The sequence below is a fragment of the Bos grunniens genome, chromosome 19 (assembly GCF_055505025.1).
Source record: "Bos grunniens cultivar Pamir isolate PY7600 chromosome 19, Bosgru_T2T1.0, whole genome shotgun sequence".
Classification (NCBI taxonomy): domain Eukaryota; kingdom Metazoa; phylum Chordata; class Mammalia; order Artiodactyla; family Bovidae; genus Bos; species Bos grunniens.
The window spans coordinates 56,246,619-56,265,000 of NC_141183.1; the positions used below are offsets into that span (position 1 = coordinate 56,246,619).

Consider the following 18,382-nt stretch of genomic DNA (forward strand, 5'->3'; position numbering starts at 1 on the left):
GAGACCTGTGTGGGAAGGAGGGGAGAGAGAAAAAGTAGGAGGAGGAAAAAAGAGAAGTAGGGGGTGGGTGGGAATGACATCAAGCAGGAATGTGCCAGTCAGCGGGGGTAAATTTTCCACTTGGATCCGTGTGGAAACCTGATCTTGCCTCTATTTTTGGTCTCCTTCTCTAACAACTTTTTGCCAGATTGGAATTTTTCTGCACCTGTAACACATTTTTAATGTAATAAGTCTAGGAGAAACCAGGTATTATATCATGCTGGGGCCTGTGATGTGTTTCGTTTTCTAGGAGCAAGGTAGCCCAGACTCCAGTTTATCCCTATAAGGGATTAGTGTATTAGTCACCCTGTAAAAGCCCAATTTATTATGATTTTTAAAATGTTTCTTTTAGCACTTACTTATAAAAGGTGAAAGGGGAACCACGAATGTGTCTGTGTTCCCTGCTCCCACCTACACACACACACACACACACACACACACACACACACACCATCACCCTCTATAAATTTCATATGAACCCAAACTCCATGAAACCAAATCCAGAGGTATTGGCTTTGACCGGTTAGCTTACCTTTGCTGTGATGGACTTTATCCTGATCTGGGCCAGAGGAGCATAGAAAGATGAGATTATTGTACTAGCCACCCCTCGGTGGAGGATGGACCTAAGTCAGCAGGCTAGGGGTTTAGCTGTTTAGGGTGATCATGTGGGGTTACTGGGTCAAGGCTTAGGTTTGGCTTGTGAGATTGAGCCCTTTCCCATTATTCCAGATTGGCCGTCTTGTGGATATATGCCATTGGTTATGTAGGCCTTAAGGCAGTTGTTTCTCCTAGCTTTACCACACGACTGGAGAGCTCTACAGAACTCGTTCTCATCACTGGGTTTAAAAGAAGGAAAAAACAAAACAAAACCACAGCTTGAAGCCCATGTTCACATAAGAACGTGTGAGGGCACTTCCCTGGTGGCCCAGGGCTTAAGAACCTGCCTTATAATGCAGGGGATGTGGGTTTGATCCCTGGTCAGGGAGCTGACACCCCACAAGCCGTTAGGGCAACTAGAGAGCTTGCGCCCTGCAGTGAAGACCCAGCACGACAAAAAAGAAAAGAGAGTGTGTGTGAGAGAGAGAAAGAACACCCGAGGCGGTGGGGTGGCATGGAGCGAGCACGGAACTTGGAGCACAAGATGCAGGTCTGCATTCCAGCTCTGCCGTCCAGGTGAGAAGCTGGATCTCAGCTGCCTGGTGTTCGCATCTCCATGACTATTTAGTTCTCTATCCCGTCCCCTACTCACCAAAATCCTAACCCCTGCCCCCAAATGTGATGTTATAACAGCAGGAAGAATCCTGCTTCCAACAGAAGATCTGAATTCAGATTTCAGCTCTGCCATTTTCTAGCTGTATGTTTAGGGGCAAATCCAAGTTTGATGGGGCCTGAAAATAACTCCATTTTTGATGCTTTCCTTAAGGAAAAGAATAGAAAATTATAAATATGAAGTTGTTTGGGCCTTTGAAGGGGCTTGTAGAAGTGAAGAACTTAAGGATGTTTCTGAATCTTTCCTATGTGTGGAATGCAAACAATGATATGTCTCTGGACCTCTTCGTTCCATTACTGCATATGTAAATGGCTCTTGGTATATGTCACTAGAGCCTCAGTTAAGTGAGTTTGGAACTTTAAATGTTTTAGGAAATTGAAAAGACTACATACCTGGATGGTTATCAGTAAAATGTCTAAGGCTGTTGGCTCCTCAGGTGTCGAGAGAGACTTCCTCTGGCTTTGCAGTTTCGAGATCTGCATCCATTTTCCACTGAAAAATGAATAGAGCATCTCCACTTCTCTGATGGTGACTATGAGGATGTTTCCATGTCGATCTTTAATGGGTTCATAGTAAACTCTTCCCAAATTGTGTGTCCCAAGTAAATTCTAGAAATGAACAGATTTCTGGTAGCTTTGATCATGTGCAAACAAAGCGACATAACTGCAACAGAAGATGTTTCTGAGAAGCTGTTTTGTTGTTGTTAAGCAGATTTAAACTTAGAATATGTAGCATCATAGAAATGTACTTAGCAGAAGCTCAAAGAAAATGTCTTTACCATAAGCCTGCGAAGATTATAGCAAGAGGCACAAAAATTATGTTTTTTTAAGCAAATTTAATGTCTGTAAATATCTCTTACCCACATAGACACACCAGCACATAAACCTCAGTTACCAACACTTGAAGAGAATCCCAGATGTTTTAAAGAAAAATGCCTGATATTTCAAGTATGCTACTTGTGGAGTTTTCAGGAGATCTACGGTAAGCTGGTATGAAGTGGGGTTGTTCAAAATGAAGAAGTGAATTGACAATGTAGCACATTGTACAGGTCCCCAAATGACTGCACATTCCCTTCAAGATACTTTAATTGGAAGATTGGCCTGGTTTGACTTATCTGCATTTCAGAGAGTTCTATTTATTTAAAATTTTGTTGAAATTGTTTGTGAGCTGGGTCGACAAGGTAGACAATACTTTTAGAAAGGTAAGACGAGAAGGATGCCACATTAAATTTTGGAGAGGCCCAGGCAGATGTTATTAAAATAAGCAATTTTACAAATATGCAAAGTTTAGAGATTTTTAACTTAGAGCAGTGGATGAATAGGATAAAATCCCCCTTTCCTTTGAATATCTATGTTTTTTTTTAAAATTATTAATCATCTCAGAGCTTAGCTGTGATTTTTGTGAGCTCACATAAGTGCTGACAAGATAGCCTGTTAGCAGGAGAGCAAAAGTAGAACTGGAATTTGTATAAGTAATTAGGATGACCTAAAAATGAATGAGCCAGCTGATCAGTATCCACATTTACAAAAACGTTGGCATGATCCTCATAGGTAGGCACTGTGTCTTTTTCTTCTTCTTAATTTACAAGGACAGAATGCATATTGAGAAATAAGAAATTTCATAAATAATTATTGACATTATAAAAATTTATTTGGCAGGCTTACTATTTTAAAAAATGGCCTAACTACTCAGTCAGATTATTGCTTTCCAACAATTAACTTCTATATCATAGGGAAATATTTGGGTAGGGCTCTTACTACAGCCTTATATATAAAGCAGTTTGCTGCAAGGTCATACTGGCTTAATCAGCAATGGCATGCTGGTAAACCGGCCATCAAAAAAAAAAAAAAAGTCCTGATATATAGAATATGCCAATTTTTGTGGTGTAAATACTCTTGCAATATTTTATTTCACGTTACCAAAAGTTTGATAGCAGGCTTTGAACAGTTCTGACTACTTAACAGTTGGCTCTTCTAAGTGAGGACAAGTTGACTCTAGCACATTACTGCTGTTAAGTCTTTAGTTATCCTGGTGTTGAGTTTCAGGCTGGCTGCTGTTCATTAACACTTAGACTTTTGAAAAATGACTTACTCTTTCTGGCCCCGAGCTTCATCAGCTAAAATTAAGAGTCCTTATAGCTCAGACATCCCTTATGCTAATCCTTACCTTAGAGAGTGATGGATTAAATCAAGCAATGTATGAGAAACTATTTTGTACACTCTCAAGCTTGATACAGGTAGGTAGGGTATAGGCTTTCTTCACTGCTCCCACTGGAAAACAACACTTACTTGTTTTTAAGATTCATCTCAGGTTTCACCTTCTCTGGGAGGACTTTCTCAACTCTCATAGGTAGAATTTAGCATCTCCTCTTTTGTCCTCTACTGTTTTTGGTACCAACTTGTATCTTAGCATGACCCTGGCTCTCCTGTGGATTGATGTAAATGTCGTGAGATCCATCTCTGTTTCTCTGGGTTCCTTGCACAGTGCCTGGTACGTAGTAATAGCTCAAGAAATTTTTGTTGTCTGAATTCACGTATCATCATTAGGACACTGGAAAATATGATTTGCTTTGGATCCAAGTGGGTGGGTAGACATTGAATGAGATGGTCATTTCATTTAGGCAGAGTTATTACCATTGGTCCACTCTTAGCTTTGGATGTGTTGACTAAGGGACTAAACAGAAAGCACTAAAAATCTTTCTGAAATTCTATGTTGATAGTTAATTGAATTAGATAGTTAGCTCTGGGAAGAGCCCAACGTGAAAGAAGAATATCCTTGTGAAAGTAAATTGCAGCCATATCCTAAGGGGACAAAAGTGGGGTTCTTTAGAGCCTGAAGGAAGAACAGACCATTTAATACCTGTCATGCTATGCAGTCAAGATTAGGAGATCTGGGAGCCCTGAGGATTCTACATGGTGAGGAGAGATAAAAGCCATATGATGGTTCACCAGCAAGCGTCTAGGGTGTAACCACAGCACATCTCAGGGCTGTCAGTAAGCCCTAGACAGATGCACAACACTTAAAGATCTGTATTCAGTTTGGAGTGCCACGGGAAGTTGAAGGAAGTCTGGAATAAGATATGAAGGCCTGGAAAACAATAAAATTGGGGTAAAATCCTTTTGCCCCCACCTTGAAAAATGAAAAAGACATAATATTCATGAATTGTTACCTGGCTTTAGCTCATTAACACTTATTTCTAAAAGCTGTGAAGGAATCTAAAAAATAATTGTAGAAATAAATTTATTTACAAAACAGAAATAGAGTCACAGATGTAGGGAGCAAACTTATAGTTACCAAGGTGGAAAAGATAGGGAGAGATAAATTGGGAGATTGGGATTGGCATTGGCATGTACACACTTCTATATATAAAAATAGATAACTAATAAAGACAAGACCTAGAATATGGCACAGAGAACTCCACTCAATATTTTTTAATGATCTATATAGGAAAAGAATCTGAAAAAAGACTGGATATATGTAAGTATATAACTGGTTCTCTTTGTTGTACACCTGAAACTAACTCAACGTTTTAAATCAACTGTACTCCAATAAAAATTTAAAAAATAAAATAAATGAATTCACAACAATAAAAGCTGTAGAGGAGGGAAGTTTAATATAACCCAATCTATAATGTCAGATTATTATATTTTGAGGATAAGTAGTTGGGACATCTCTCAATGTAGGAGGAAGGTACACCTCTGCCTTTTGGGGCCTCTGCCATTTTCCTAAAAGTAGGGAAAAAACATTGTGGGGTCTTGGTCACTTACAGGCTTTCTAATCTTTCTTCTTCTTCTTTTTTAATCCAAATGTTGGCAGATATGTATCTCTCCTGCTCAGGTAGTATTCATATTTTTTGTGCGTGCTCAGTTACTGGGTCACATCTGACTCTTTGTGATCCCATGGACTGTAGCCTGCCAAGCTCCTCTGTCTATGGAATTTTCCAGGCAAGAATACGAGAGTACGTTGCCATTTCCTACTCCAGGGGATCTTCCCAACCCAAGGACTGAACCTGCATCTCTTGTGTCTCCTGCATTGGCAGGTGGATTCTTTACCACTGTTACTTTCAGTTCAGTTCAGTCGCTCAGTCGTGTCCGACTCTTTGCTACCCCATGAATCGCAGCACGCCAGGCCTCCCTGTCCATCACCAACTCCTGGAGTTCACTCAGACTCACGTCCATCGAGTCAGTGATGCCATCCAGCCATCTCATCCTCTGTCGTCCCCTTCTCCTCTTGCCCCCAATCCCTCCCAGCATCAGAGTCTTTTCCAATGAGTCAACTCTTCCCATGAGGTGGCCAAAGTACTGGAGTTTCAGCTTTAGCATCATTCCTTCCAAAGAAATCCCAGGGCTGATCTCCTTCAGAATGGACTGGTTGGATCTCCTTGCAGTCCAAGGCACTCTCAAGAGTCTTCTCCAACACAACAGTTCAAAAGCATCAATTCTTCAGCACTCAGCTTTCTTCACGGTCCAATTCTCACATCCATACCTGACCACAGTAAAAACCATAGGCTTGACTAGATGGACCTTTGTTGGCAAAGTAATGTCTGTTTTTGAATATGCCATCTAGGTTGGTCATAACTTTTCTTCCAAGGAGTAAGCATCTTTTAATTTCATGGCTGCAGTCACCATCTGCAGTGATTTTGGAGCCCAAAAAAATACAGTTTGCCACTGTTTCCACTGTTTCCCCATCTATTTCTCATGAAGTGATGGGACCAGATGCCATGATCTTCATTTTCTGAATGTTGAGTTTTAAGCCAACTTTTTCAGTCTCCTCTTTCACCTTCATCAAGAGGCTTTTTAGTTCCTCTTCACTTTCTGCCATAAGGGTGGTGTCATCTGCATATCTGAGGTTATTGATATTTCTCCCGGCAATCTTGATTCCAGCTTGTGCTTCTTCCAGCCCAGCATTTCTCATGATGTACTCTGCATACAAATTAAATAAGCAGAGTGACAATATACAGCCTTGACGTACTCCTTTTCCTATTTGGAACCAGTCGTTGTTCCATGTCCATTTCTAACTGTTGCTTCCTGACCTGCATATAGGTTTCTCAAGAGGCAGGTCAGGTGGTCTGGTATTCCCATCTCTTTCAGAATGTTTCACAGTTTATTGTGATCCACACAGTCAAAGGCTTTGGCATAGTCAATAAAGCAGAAATAGATGTTTTTCTGGAACTCTCTTGCTTTTTCCATGATCCAGCGGATGCTGGCAATTTGGTGTCTGTGACTTTACCTTCTTCCAAATAAAGTTTCCTGGGTCAGGAACACCTGCTGGAGAAGGGCTAGGCTACCCACTCCAGTATTCTTGGGCTTCCTTTGTGGCTCAGTTGGTAAAGAATCCGCCTGCAATGTGGGAGACCTGGGTTCAGACCCTGGGTTGCGAAGATCCCCTGGAGAAGGGAAAGGCTACCCACTCCAGTATTTTGACCTGGAGAATTCCATGGACTGTATAGTCCATGGGATCACAAAGAGTTGGACATGACTGAGTGACTTTTTCACTTCACTTCATTACTAAATAGACTCCAAATGATGCAGAACAGACTTTCACTTTTTCTTTTTAGACTATAATGTAGATAATTTGTTCTTTTCAAAATTTTTGTTTGCTTTTTGTAAAATGAATACACGATAAGATGATGAAATAGTGGGAAAAAACGCAGGCTGTGGAGTTGTATATGTCAGAGTTTATATCCATACTCTGCTATTTCGTATTTGTGGAACCCTGGGCAAGTTATTTTCCTTTTTTAGGCCTCAGTTTTATCCTGTGTTAAGTGAATGCCAATAATAGTACTTTCACATTATGGTGTGGTGAAGATAATGAGCTATAGTTTGTAAAGAACTTAGCATAGTGCCTGGCATTTACTCTGTTAGGGAAACGAAAGTTGTTGTTTTGTGATTGTTATTTATTATCATGTATTAAAGAGCCTCCCTATAGAGTACAAACTGGAAAATAAGGCTCAGAAGGCACAGTGGTTTGCATGTGCTATGATGACGGATCTACAGACCCCTGAGGGGGAGAAAAATGGCAAGGAAGACCTGTGCGTACCATGGTCAAATGTCTGGGCCGCTCTCGAGAAAATGGAAGTCATGGAATGACATGGTCAGGACCTTTTATTGGCTACTCTGGCAGGAGTATGGAGAATGGATTGGAGGGTGTGAAGACTGGAAGCAGGAGGATGACTTTGGAAGCTTTTGATATACGTGGGGTAATGAGGCGGTGATAGTGATGCTGGAAATGGGAGGAGATTAAAATGAGATACATCACAGGTAAAGCAACAGGGTTTATGTATGGCTGATGCCAGTCAAGCTATTTAGGAATGCTGTTTCTCAGAACACTGTAAGAAATGTTAGCTTAGTAAGGAGACCTAAAGTATTACATATAAATCTCCCCAAATTTATACTTCTTCCTATTTTGTGAAGTTTTTCCTGTGCCCTGTCACCCCCTGCTCTCCCCAAAAGAGTGGCTTCAGTAAGTCCAGACATTTTCACTTAAAGATCAGTAAGGAACTTGGGCAATATTTCCTACAAAAAAAAGATGAAAGTGACTTCTATTATTTCAGTAGTCAGCGCTTTGGCCTGTGGCGCTGCAAGGGGTAACTATTTTGAATGCTCAAAGGCACTGGTCACTGTGAGGGGCTAGAGAACTATCCAGCTGTTAACTATGGCAATCTATGGTAAACTATGGTAATCCCTTTTCCCTTTGGTCAGATAGAGTATCCTCAAATGTGATTTTAGGGGTACAGAGGTTGGACTGATACATACATTTATCTAGGAAGTAGGTAAAGAGGATCTGCCATGTGCCACACATGGTGGATATAGTGATAACCAAGACAGAGATGTGCTCTCAGGGACTCACAGTCCAAGTTGACACTGACCAAAAATGATATGAATAATTAACAGATGGGATTCTGGTCACCATTCTGAATGAAGAATACAAGGTGCTCTGCGAGTGATTCACTTAATTGGGAGATCAGAGAAAGGCTCCCTGAGGAAGTATAAAAATGAAGCTGAATAAAGCAATTATCTTTCAATAAAAAATAAATTAATTTTAAAAAATGAAGCTGAGATCTGAAGGATATGTAGGAATTAGTGAGACAAAGAAGAAGAAGCAGATTCTAATCGGAGGAAATAGCATTCAAGCTAGCAAAGGAGACTGAGCCAGACCAGAAAGTTGGAAAAATATGGAAAGTGTGGAGTCATGAAAGCCAAGTGATGTGACAGTTTAAAATTTTAAAATGAATAAGACCATTGTATCAAATGCTACTGAGATGTCAGCTTCAAAGAGGATTTAAAAGTGTCTATCGGATATAGTGAAACTGAAATCATTGGAGGGATGGATGCAAGTTTTTTAGGGGCCAGTACCACATCACACCACCCTTATGGCAGAAAGTGAAGAGGAACTAAAAAGCCTCTTGATGAACGTGAAAGTGGAGAGTGAAAAAGTTGGCTTAAAGCTCAACATTCAGAAAACAAAGATCATGGCATCCGGTTCCATCACTTCATGAGAAATAGATGGGGAAACAGTGTCAGACTTTATTTTTCTGGGCTCCAAAATCACTGCAGATGGTGACTGCAGCCATGAAATTAAAAGACACTTACTCCTTGGAAGAAAAGGTATTACCAATCTAGTTAGCATATTCAAAAGCAGAGACATTACTTTGCCAACAAAGGTCCATCTAGTCAAGGCTATGGTTTTTCCTGTGGTCATGTATGGATGCGAGAGTTGGACTGTGAAGAAGGCTGAGTGCTGAAGAATTGATGCTTTTGAACTGTGGTGTTAGAGAAGACTCTTGAGAGTGCCTTGGACTGCAAGGAGATCCAACCAGTCCATTCTGAAGGAGATCAGCCCTGGGATTTCTTTGGAAGGAATGATGCTAAAGCTGAAACTCCAGTACTTTGGCCACCTCATGAGAAGAGTTGACTCATTGGAAAAGACTCTGATTCTGGGAGGGATTGGGGGCAGGAGGAGAAGGGGACGACAGAGGATGAGATGGCTGGATGGCATCACTGACTCGATGGACATGAGTTTGAGTGAACTCTGGGAGTTGGTGATGGACAGGGAAGCCTGGCATGCTGTGATTCATGGGGTCACAAAGAGTCAGAGACGACTGAGTGACTGATCTGATCTGACCACACAGTTTGGGGGCCCTCTTTAAGATAAAGAATAAAAAAATTACAAACATGAAGGTTAGGTATAAAAGTCACTTTAAAAAAATAAAAGTGAATATTTTAGACTGAGAAAGAAAATCTCCCCCAATACTGGAGTATTTGGAATTTTTGATCTGGGATTTCTTTAGGCATGCATGCATACTCAGTCTCTCGGTTGTGTCCAACTCTTTGTGACCCTATGGACTATAGCCCACCAGACACCCCTGTTCATCGAATTCTATAGGCAAGAATACTGGAGTGGGTTGCCATTTCCTTCACCAGGGGATCTTCCCAACCCAAGGATTCAATGCTGTGTCTTCTGCATTGGCAGGCAGATTTTTACCACCGAGCCACCTAGGAAGCCCTTTCTTTAGGTAGTTTACCAGAAATGCTTGCTGGTTGTAACTCAGCTTCCCCTCCCTAAACACTCCACAATTCCCACACCCACAGGGGATCATGCAAGTGAGGGACCCTGAAGCTCAAGATTTATGAACGTCATCTGCCTCTGATTATTGGTGGCCTGAGAGAGCAGTTTGGTAGGCATGACGTTAGCAAAATCAGGGAGAGAGCTTGGAACTAAAGGGGAAGTGAGGACATGAATGGAGAAAGAGAATGCTGGCTACTCTTTCAAGTTTGGGTCTAAGGAGGAGAAGAGTGACTGTGGTTGAAGAAGGGAGGGAAGAACTGAAATCTAGAGCACATATGAGAGATGAGCCTTTGGTAAGAGGAGTGAGGCTTTGTCTGTTGGAATGGGGAGAAGGAAGAGGAAGAGTACAAGGAGGCTTTGCAATTTGGTCATAGACAAATAATTATTTCCCATTTATTTTCTTAAAGAGTTATACAGTAAACTATATCCCGATGTGGGGATGGAAAGTGTGGGGAAGGGGAGGGGATGTGGTAGAATGAAGAAGGTTTCAAATAGTTGCCTTGTAATTTGGGAAAGTGAATTTAGTAGAGAAATGGAACGTGATCAGTAGGTAATATTATACCTGAGAATTGTAGTAATAACATAAGCTATAAAGCCAATCATACTCCCTGTCCCTGTTTAGTAATTTTATTTTTTTTTTAATGCAGCAGTGTGCAACTGCTCCAGAGTAGTGAATGCATGTTGGATTTATCCAGGCTTGGATCTTTTCCAAATAAATAATGTGGAGGGAGGGAGTGGTCAGAAATTTAGAGGATTTTCAAGAGGGTAATTATTATTGGCCAAATAATCTAAGTTAGACAAAGAGGAAAATGACTTCAGAAAAGGGCAGATGCATTATGAAAAGTGATGGGGGCCGATATATCGGGGGCACCAAATCCAAGAGCTATTTCAATGGGAGTAATAGTTGAGTGGTGTTGGAGAAGACTCTTGAGAGTGCCTTGGACTGCAAGGAGATCCAACCAGTCCGTTCTGAAGGAGATCAGCCCTGGGATTTCTTTGGAAGGAATGATGCTAAAGCTGAAACTCCAGTACTTTGGCCACCTCATGGGAAGAGTTGACTCATTGGAAAAGACTCTGATGCTGGGAGGGATTGGGGGCAGGAGGAGAAGGGGACGACAGAGGATGAGATGGCTGGATGGCATCACTGACTTGATGGACGTGAGTCTGAGTGAACTCCGGGAGTTGGTGATGGACAGGGAGGCCTGGCGTGCTGTGATTCATGGGGTCGCAAAGAGTCAGACATGACTGAGTGACTGAACTGAACTGAACTGAACTGAATTGTTGAGTAGGACACACTGACCATTATGACTTCTCTCTAGCCCCTCAGTGTTTAAATGCAATCACTTGAGACAGCCTAGTCCTTCTCTGATATTAGATGAAGGTGTTCTGGGAAGAGTCTAATAAACATAAAATAAAGAGCCCCATTTGAAATTCTAAAGTTGTTCAGTTTGTAATCTAAACATTCCTGGGTTGTATGGTAGGCTAATGGGAGGGTCCGCTAAGGACTCCTGAGAAAGAACTTCACTAAGGGACCAAGGGGCCTACTGAGAATAAAGTTTATCCTAAACAAAGAGCTGTTTTGAGGTATAGTGGCTTAGTCCAATTAGAGCTGGTCAGTGAGGAAAGGAAAAGCCTCTTTGAAATTAGCACAGTCATCATGGCCCAGCTCCAAGAACATCTTGAGTTGAAGGAGAAGATTATGCAATCAAGAGTGAGTTGAACTTGCACTGGCCATCATCTATTTTACATATGGTACTGTATATGTTTCAATGCTATTCTCTCAATCATCCCACCCTTGCCTTCTCCCACAGAGTCCAAATTCTATTCTTTATGTCTGTGACTCCTTTGCTGCCCTGCCTGCAGGATCACGGTTACTGTCTTCTAAATTCCATATATATACAGCAGGGCACCCAAAGCTGGTGCTCTGGGGTCAACGCAGAGGCATAGGGTGGGGAGGGAGGTGAGAGGGGGATTCAGGATGGGGGGAACATATGTATACCTGTGACCAATTCATGTTGATGTATGGAAAAAAATCACAATATTGTAATTATCCTCCAGTTAAATAAATTAATGAAAAAAAGAGTGAGTTGAAATTGAGGGCACTTTTTGTTTTTTAGACCTTACTGAAGACGCAAGCTAAAGACAAAGGAGAAAAGGAAAGGTATGCCCATTTGAATGAAGAGTTTCAAAGAATAGCAAGGTGAGATAAGAAAGCCTTCCTCAGCGATCAAGGAAAGAAATAGAGGAAAACAACAGAATGGGAAAGACGAGCTCCCTATGTTATACACTAGCCTTGTAGATATATACTTATCACGGTAAGTGAAAGTGTTCTTTGCTCCATCATGTCCCACTCTTTGCGACCCCATGGACTGTAGCCCACCAGGCTCCTTTGTCCATGGAATTCTCCAGGCAAGAATCCTGGAGTGGGTCGCCATGCTCTCCTCCAGGGGATCTTCCTGACCCAGGGATCGAACCTGGATCTTCTGCATTGCAGGCAGACTTTTTACTGTCTGAGCCACCAGGGATTGATGCTTTCGAACTGTGGTTCTGGAGAAGACTCTTGAGAGTCCCTTGGACTGCAAGGAGATCAAACCAGTTAATCCTAACGGAAATCAACCCTGAATATTCATTGGAAGAACTGGTGCTGAAGCTCCAATATTTTGGCCACCTGATGTGAAGAACTGACACACTGGAAAAGACCCTGATGCTGGGGAAGATTGAGGGCAAGAGGAGAAGGGGGTGACAGAGGATGAGATGGTTGGATGGCATCACTGAGTCAATGGACACGAGTTTGAGCAAACTCTGGGAGTTAATGAAGGACAGGGAAGCTTGGTGTGCTGCAGCTCATGGGGTCACAAAGAGTTGGACACGACCCAGCAACTGAACAACATCACCAACCCATCTCTGATAAAGCCTCATCGATACCTTAAACATCCTAATTCTATGTAGCAGAGGTTTTCTTGTGCTAAGAACCACAAATACAGATAATATTGAAACAAAACAGAACAATGAAAGGGAAACCCAGAAATGCCTGGCTAGAATTCAATGTCATTTCTAAGAGGAGCTCTGTAACCGACAAAGATTCTTGCAGGGCTTGGAGATATGATCTGATTGGGTTAATAGTACAGAAGGGTTAAATTCAGAATGAAACATAAGTCTTTAAGAGTTTTTTTTTTTTTTGGTTTGTTTTTTAATTATTAAAAATGTATGCAGATAGATTTGTTTTCCCGTAACATCAAGCGAAGAAGCTCTTTAAAATATCTGAGGGTCTCTTTTTCCATCTCTGTACACTCATACAGATCCACAGGATGCCGAAACATCCAGAACTCATCAAGAGAGCTAGGCAAACTCTTATCGTGCAAATGATGAAACTCAGATCCAGAAAGCAGAAATGAGTTGACCGATTAACATCAGATCCAGAATTCAGGTCTCTTTACTCCTTGTTTACTTCTAGATTCTTCAAGATAAACCTCTGTTCCTCCCCCAGGAGAGTGTCAAAAGCACAGGTTCACTACAAAGACAGGTGTACCGCTCAGAGTATCCGAGAAGACTTCATACGTCTAAGGATCTAAACCAGCAAGGAGCCCACCCTTTCCCTTTCCAGGTGGGACTGGTAACTTAACTGACATGTGTTTCCAAAATTTCCTTGGAGGTCTGTGTTGAAACCTAGCCCCTCACCTGTAGCTGGGCTGTTGCTGCAAGCATCTTCTGCCGAGTTTGTAATACTGTGGACGAGGACATGGAGATAGGTACGCTTTGCCGCAACCACCTTATATCTTCCCACATACAAGACAGCTGCAAAAGAACTCACGAGGTCATATCATCATCCAAGCCAGTGCATGATTTAGGTTGTGGCATCAAAGCAAAGCAGGGGGAAGGAAACCTGACACCCGATGTTTGTTCTCCAGTCCATTTTCAGATACACGCAAAACAACTTTTTGATCTCTGTCCAATTGGAAAAAGATCTGAATGTTAATGAAACAATCAGATCCCCATTTTAGTCTTTGCCAAATGATCCCATAACTCAGAATAGTGGAGACACAATCTGACAGGATGGAGGCTTCTTTGCTTTGAAAATGTAGTGTAGATACTATTTTAGCATTTTAATGACAAAGGGCATATTGGGCCAGAAAGAGACCATTGAGATGATTTACTCCCACTCCAATATTTTGCTCACTGGAGACTCCTCAACTTCTCAACTAAAGTTTTAGAGATTTATGTGAGGTACTGTTGGTGCAAAGTGGGGAAGAATAAAATTAGAACTCAGGATACCTTTGTGAACCACAGAAAATCTTGTGTAATGGAACTGGTGTGAGAGTCGTCTATTTCAACAATCGGTATTTGATCTTCATTGGTGACTAACATATTGTCTTTGTAATAAAATATAACAGCTATGTAGAGTCCCCTGAAAAGAAAAAGCAAAATAAAAATTGTCCTCAACCATCTTCTCCACGCCTGAATCATGGAAATAATATTTTGGGGCATGATAAATGATAATGTGAAATATACCTATGAAAAGATTCCTGTTAAGTACCACAAATTTACTGGCTAGAATTCAAAGAAATAACTCTTTTGTCCAGATTCTCAGAACAAAGGTGAATTTTATATTCTTTTAATAATAAAACAGAAATATTTACCGAGTTTCCCCTCAGAACCAAAATCAGTAGACTCCTGAGACGCTAAGACTTCCTGGAAAAACTACAAAGGACCCACCGTTTCAAGGTCTTCACAAACTTGTTTGAGGAATGGAATAGGTGTTTCAGGCTCCTGGAGACTGACTGCTTACGGCCCGAGGTTTGCAATTTTGAACTTTCTGGAACACAGAAAAAAATACAGTGTGAATTTCACCGGAAAAAGAGCACTCTCAGAGCCTTCTTCCCATCTTTTGCCTTTCTCTCCCCTGTCCTCTCAGTGTGCTTATATTCAGTTTCAGAGGGACTCAGCTCATTCACTTTGTCCAGAGGCTTCTGTATCTTGAGATGCCAGTAGTTAACTCAGTTAATGAATAGCTCCTCAAAAATGTTGAAGATGAGTAACGTTTATAACTCCAGGGGCAATCACGCAGGTGTTCTGTTTATATCCTCCTTATTTATTATGAGGTGGGATAAAAAGAACCGACTTTTGTCCCCGGCCCATATTGCCTTTTAATATTCACTTCTCAATGTTGGCAAAACTCTTATTAGACTACATATTCCATTAATTTTTTTTTCATTATAAAATTAATATAGGCACATTACAGGAAGTCTGGAGCATAGAAAATGAACAAAACCCCACACATGATATCCAGCCACTTTAGCAGAACCATTGCTAATATTCTGGGGTAGTTTTTTTTTTTTTTTTTTTTGCAGTGTGTATGTTGGCTTACAAAAATAGCTGTAGGCACGCTTAATGTCCTCATTATTCAGAAGAAGATACTGACATAGAGAGGTTAAGTGGTTTGTCTAAAATAAAAGATAAACCCGTACCCAGAAGAATACATTTATTCACTGAACAAATATTTATTGGGACACTACTATATGTTAGGTTCTGTGGTTACTGTGATGAGCAAATCATCCATTGCTTTTGTTTAGCTCTTTTATTTACAATCTGGAGCTCTCACTGATAAAAGTAGTACCACTGAAACCTATACATTACCATATGTAAAATGACAGCTGGTGGGAAGTTGGTGTATAACACAGGGAGCTCAGCGATAACCTAGGGATAGGTTACTGCTACTGCTAAGTCACTTCAGTCGTGTCCGACTCTGTGGGACCCCATAGACGGCAGCCCACCAGGCTCCCCCGTCCCTGGGATTCTCCAGGCTAGAACACTAGAGTGGGCTGCCATTTCTTTCTCCACTGCATGAAAGTGAAAAGGGAAAGGGAAGTTGTTCAGTGGTATCTGACTCTTCACGACCCGATGGACCACAGACTACCAGGCCCCTCTGTCCATGGGATTTTCCAGGCAAGAGTACTGGAGTGGGGTGCCATTGCCTTCTCTGAGTGATAGGTTATCTGGTGCTATCTGTGATAACCTAGAGGGGTAGAATGGGGTAGGGGGTGGGAGGGAGGGGACATATGTATATTTATGGCTGATCCAGGTTGCTGTATGGCAGAAACCAACACAATATTGTAAAGCAATTATCCTTCAATTAAAAAAAAAAGTAGTAGATTACCTGTAACAGTATTTGCAAGCAGTGCTCCCTAAAGCTGAACTAGATGATCACTGATTTAATTGTTAAGTATAATTAATGAAGGGAAGATGAGGTTGTTGGGGTCGTCACCAGACTCTTGACAGACTTGTTACTGGGGATGAGAACAGTCTATTACTGCTCTTAGACATGGAAACCTGGGCAGATGGCCTGTGCCTGAGGCCCACTGTGGCTCTGCCTTTGATCCTATAGGACAAGCTGGGAATGAGCTGACTGATGCAAGCTTTCATGCCAGCTTCAAGCTTGTGCTGATAGTGGTTAGTCCTGCCAGGACAAAGCGAAAGCATTTTCTTCTAACTTCAACGTGAATTTGGCTGGCCATATCCTACTTGAAATGCTGCTGGGAGTTCTGATTAAAGGCCGCATACTGAACATATTCATCACATGCTACTCTCTTCCAAACCTTACTGAAAGCAGAGCTGTTGTTGTTGTTCAGTCGGTCAGTCGTGTCTGACTCTTTGTGACCCCATGGACTGCAGCATGCCAGGCTTCCCTTCACCATCTCCTGGAGCTTGGTCAAACTCATGTCCATTGAGTCAGTGATGCCATCCAACCATCTCATTCTCTGTCATCCCCTTCTCCTGCCTTCAATCTTTCCCAGCATCAGTGTCTTTTCTAGTGAGTTAGTTCTTTGCATCAGGTGGCCAAAGTACTGGAGCTTCAACTTCAGCATCAGTCCTTCCAATGAATATTCAGGGTTGATTTCCTTTAGGATTGACTGGTTCAATCTCCTTGCAGTCCAAGGGACTCTCAAGAGTCTTCTCTAATACAACAGTTCAAAAGCATCAGTTCTTCAGCACTCAGCCTTCTTTATGGTTCAACTCTCACATCCATACATGACTACTGGAAAAACCATAGCTTTGACTAGATGGACCTTTGTCAGCAAAGTAATGTCTCTGCTTTTTAACATGCTGCCTAGGCTGGTCATAGCTTTTCTTCCAAGGAGCAAGCATCTTTTAATTTCATAGCTGCAGTCAACATCTGCAGTAATTTTGGAGCCCAAGAAAATAAAGTCTGTCACTGTTTCCATTGTGTCCCCATCTATTTGCCATGAAGTGATGGAACTGGATGCCATGATCTTCGTTTTGTGAATGCTGAGTTTTAAGCCAGCTTTTTCACTCTCCTCTTTCATCTTCATCAAGAGGCTCTTTAGTTCCACTTTGCTTTCTGCCATAAGGATGGGGTCATCTGCATATCTGAGGTTACTGATATTTCTCCTGGAAATCTTGATTCCAGCTTTTGCTTCATTTAGCCCGGCATTTTGCATGATGTAGTCTGAATATAAGTTAAAGTTGGGTGACAATATACAGACTTGATGTACTCTTTCCCTAATTTGCAACCAGTCCAATGTTCCATGTCCAGTTCTAACTGTTGCTTCTTGACCTGCATACAGGTTTCTCAGGAGGCAGGTAAGGTGGTCTGGTATTCCCATCTCTTCAAGAATTTTCCACAGTTTGTTGTTATCCACACAGTCAAAGGCTTTAGCAGAATCAACGAAGCAGAAGTAGATGTTTTTCTGGAATTCTCTTTCTTTTCCAATGATCCAACGTATGTTGGCAGTTTGATCTCTGGTTCCTCTGCCTTTTCTAAATCCAGCTTGCACATCTGGAAGTTCACGGTTCATGTACTATTGAAGCCTGGCTTGGAGAATTTTGAGCATTACTTTGCTAGAGTGTGAGATGAGTGCAATTGTGCGGTAGTCTGAACATTCTTTAGCATTGCCTTTCTTTGGGATTAGAATGAAAACTGACCTTTTCCATTGGAAATAGATGTTTTTCTGGAATTCTCTTGCTTAAGAGATTTAAAAATTTAAGAGATTTAAAAATTTAAGAGATTTTAAAAGAGGAAGGAATGTAAATCTATAAAGACAAAGAGATGGGAAAGGAGATAAAAGCAAGTGAATTTTGATAGCTAGGAAGCAGATGGACAGAGGGATTTAGTAGACTTGAGGAAGATGAATCCTTAACCAACAGTGGAAAAAGTTGGAAAGTAACATGACGCACCCCATGGGCATCATACACTGCTGGAAGTGAATGGTGAATGCGGAGCTAAAAGGAGGAGGGTTTGTTGAAATCTGTTTAAAAGGTAGTTAGAGGTCTAGATGGCCTTCCCTATCCCTTCCTCATTCTAGATGAAAGACCATAGCTTAATTTCAGGAAAGAATAAAAACAGAGCGCTCTGGTGTGAAAGACATGATGTGTGGTTATAAATGGAAGAGAAGAGTGGTATGTACTCAAAACAAGTGGATTAAATGAAAGCTTCCTTACAGCATATTTCCCCACTGGACTCTGAGAACACTGGTACTCAAACTTCTA

General features: G+C 41.4%; 1 protein-coding gene and 1 long non-coding RNA gene across 5 annotated transcripts in view; one reads left to right on the forward strand and one right to left on the reverse strand.

Annotated features, from left to right (window-relative positions):
- Nucleotides 1-18,382, forward strand: part of LOC147352761 (uncharacterized) — an 81,304-nt gene that overhangs the window by 59,477 nt on the left and 3,445 nt on the right. Inside the window, exons 2-3 of one of the 2 annotated variants that reach the window (XR_015146952.1) lie at nt 2,177-2,290; nt 11,995-12,032. This is a non-coding gene — a long non-coding RNA (uncharacterized LOC147352761). Of the gene's footprint in view, nt 1-2,176; nt 2,291-11,994; nt 12,033-18,382 lie in introns of those variants that run through there. The other variant, XR_015146953.1, reaches the window with a different exon arrangement.
- The window catches only part of ANKFN1 (ankyrin repeat and fibronectin type III domain containing 1), a 480,938-nt gene that overhangs the window by 48,050 nt on the left and 414,506 nt on the right, over nt 1-18,382 (reverse strand). For all 3 annotated transcript variants that reach the window (XM_086355670.1, XM_086355668.1, XM_086355667.1), the window contains exons 11-14: nt 14,591-14,690; nt 14,150-14,282; nt 13,556-13,672; nt 1,702-1,917 (exon numbers count right to left, since the gene is read on the reverse strand). In XM_086355670.1, coding sequence (XP_086211796.1) covers nt 1,702-1,917; nt 13,556-13,672; nt 14,150-14,282; nt 14,591-14,690 — 566 coding nt within the window. The remainder of the gene's footprint in view (nt 1-1,701; nt 1,918-13,555; nt 13,673-14,149; nt 14,283-14,590; nt 14,691-18,382) is intronic.